Source organism: Agrilus planipennis, unplaced genomic scaffold (assembly GCF_000699045.2).
Source record: "Agrilus planipennis isolate EAB-ADULT unplaced genomic scaffold, Apla_2.0 scaffold336, whole genome shotgun sequence".
Lineage (NCBI taxonomy): Eukaryota > Metazoa > Arthropoda > Insecta > Coleoptera > Buprestidae > Agrilus > Agrilus planipennis.
Genome location: NW_020439018.1, coordinates 54540 through 56041, shown reverse-complemented (window position 1 = coordinate 56041; position 1502 = coordinate 54540). Strand labels below are relative to the sequence as shown.

The 1502-nt window shown below is 31.7% G+C and overlaps 1 protein-coding gene across 1 annotated transcript; it reads left to right on the top strand.

The window, feature by feature from the left end:
* The first annotated feature begins 289 nt into the window (after nucleotides 1-289).
* On the top strand, nucleotides 290-1059 carry LOC108742478 (GSK3-beta interaction protein-like). The gene has a single exon (XM_018477712.2). It carries the CDS (start codon nucleotides 341-343, stop codon nucleotides 695-697), a length of 357 nt encoding a protein of 118 aa, XP_018333214.1. The 5' UTR covers nucleotides 290-340; the 3' UTR covers nucleotides 698-1059.
* Nucleotides 1060-1502: the final 443 nt, after the last annotated feature.

Here is a 1502-nt window from a genome sequence, read left to right as displayed (position 1 = left end):
ACAGAAAATGTAGGTCTTAAAATAAAGCTGCTAATAATATTAACAATTTTATTGTGCGGTGGTTATGCAACCTATTATGTTCCTAATGTTACGTGATAGTCTATAAGAGTAGCATGAATTTGGTACGCCTGGCGTAGTGTAGCAAATTGCAAAATCAATGCAATGTAATATTTTTTTTAAAAACATTTAGTACTGAAAATACTAAGACTCTTGTGTAATAAATAGCAACGCTTTGTAATGGTTAGTGCCCTCACTTCATCATTTTCTAATTCACGGAACGCTTCTGAACCTCAATGGTTTACAGTCAACTTCAGACGTATCAGTTACATAAACATCAATAATGTCAGATGTGACAGAACTTGTGCTTGATTCGGAAAGTTGGAAATTAGAAGCGGAAGCAGTTATTGGCGATATTAAAGATCACGTGAATGAAATAAAAATATGTGATAAATTAGCTAGTACGAATCAGACAATTTTCTTTAACATCGAAACGTTAGAAGGAAACAAAGTTTGTGTAGAACTCTCAAGCTTTGGTTTTCGTGTTGTGGGAAGTAACTACGATGCAACTGATTTATCTGATAATCAGACTGAATGTTTTGAAACACCGTATAGTTTGCTAAGTTCAATAAGTGCCGGTTTTGCCAATTCATTCGGTAACTCGTTGGCCGAAAAACTCAACACACTCAATAACATATAAATTTTTCGGTTTGAATGTCTTTATTAATGAAGGCAATTGTTAATTAATCTTGAACTACGCATTCGCGAATGCAGTATGCAGGTGATCTTGTATAGTGAATTTATTTAAGTGCACTAAAATTGTAGAATTTTAAAATATTTTGTTTATTGCTCCTGTATTTAAAATTGGTGCTAACTTCAGTTTTATTAATTTGAAAGTATGAATTTGTTTAATTGACAATTCACTTCTTAAAGCAACATCTTCAAAAATGATTATTAAGGGTTAAACTTTTACTTGACTTTGTGTATAAAATGCTAGTGTAACTTTAATCTCAAGTGCCAATTATGGGACATTTTCACTTCTGAAAATTCGTATTACCAAGTAAGTTATTAAACAATTTGAATTAAGTATTCCTTTCGCTAAATTTGAATATTGTAGCTAGATTACCTACCCACCAGGTAGTTTCTTTCAAAGTAAAACCATTTTTTCGAAAATTACTGCTTTACAAATTTAAGATATAATGACAAAAAATGAGTTAAAAAAATGTTTAAACAATGAAAATGGCCAGACCAATTAAATATTTTTTTTTATTCTTGTAATGGCGCTCTTATGATAAATTTTGGTAATTGTCTAGTTTAGCAGCCACACCTCCAATCACCTCAAATTTTTGGTATGTTGCAGAGGTGATTATGCTGATCATTTTGATATGAAGCATACTTTTCGAACGTTGAAAAACAATATGTGGTGCCCTATGATATATAAAATAGACAATAATACGTCAGGCTGTTTGGAGATGTATATGCACTGAAGACGTCCAGCGGTTAGG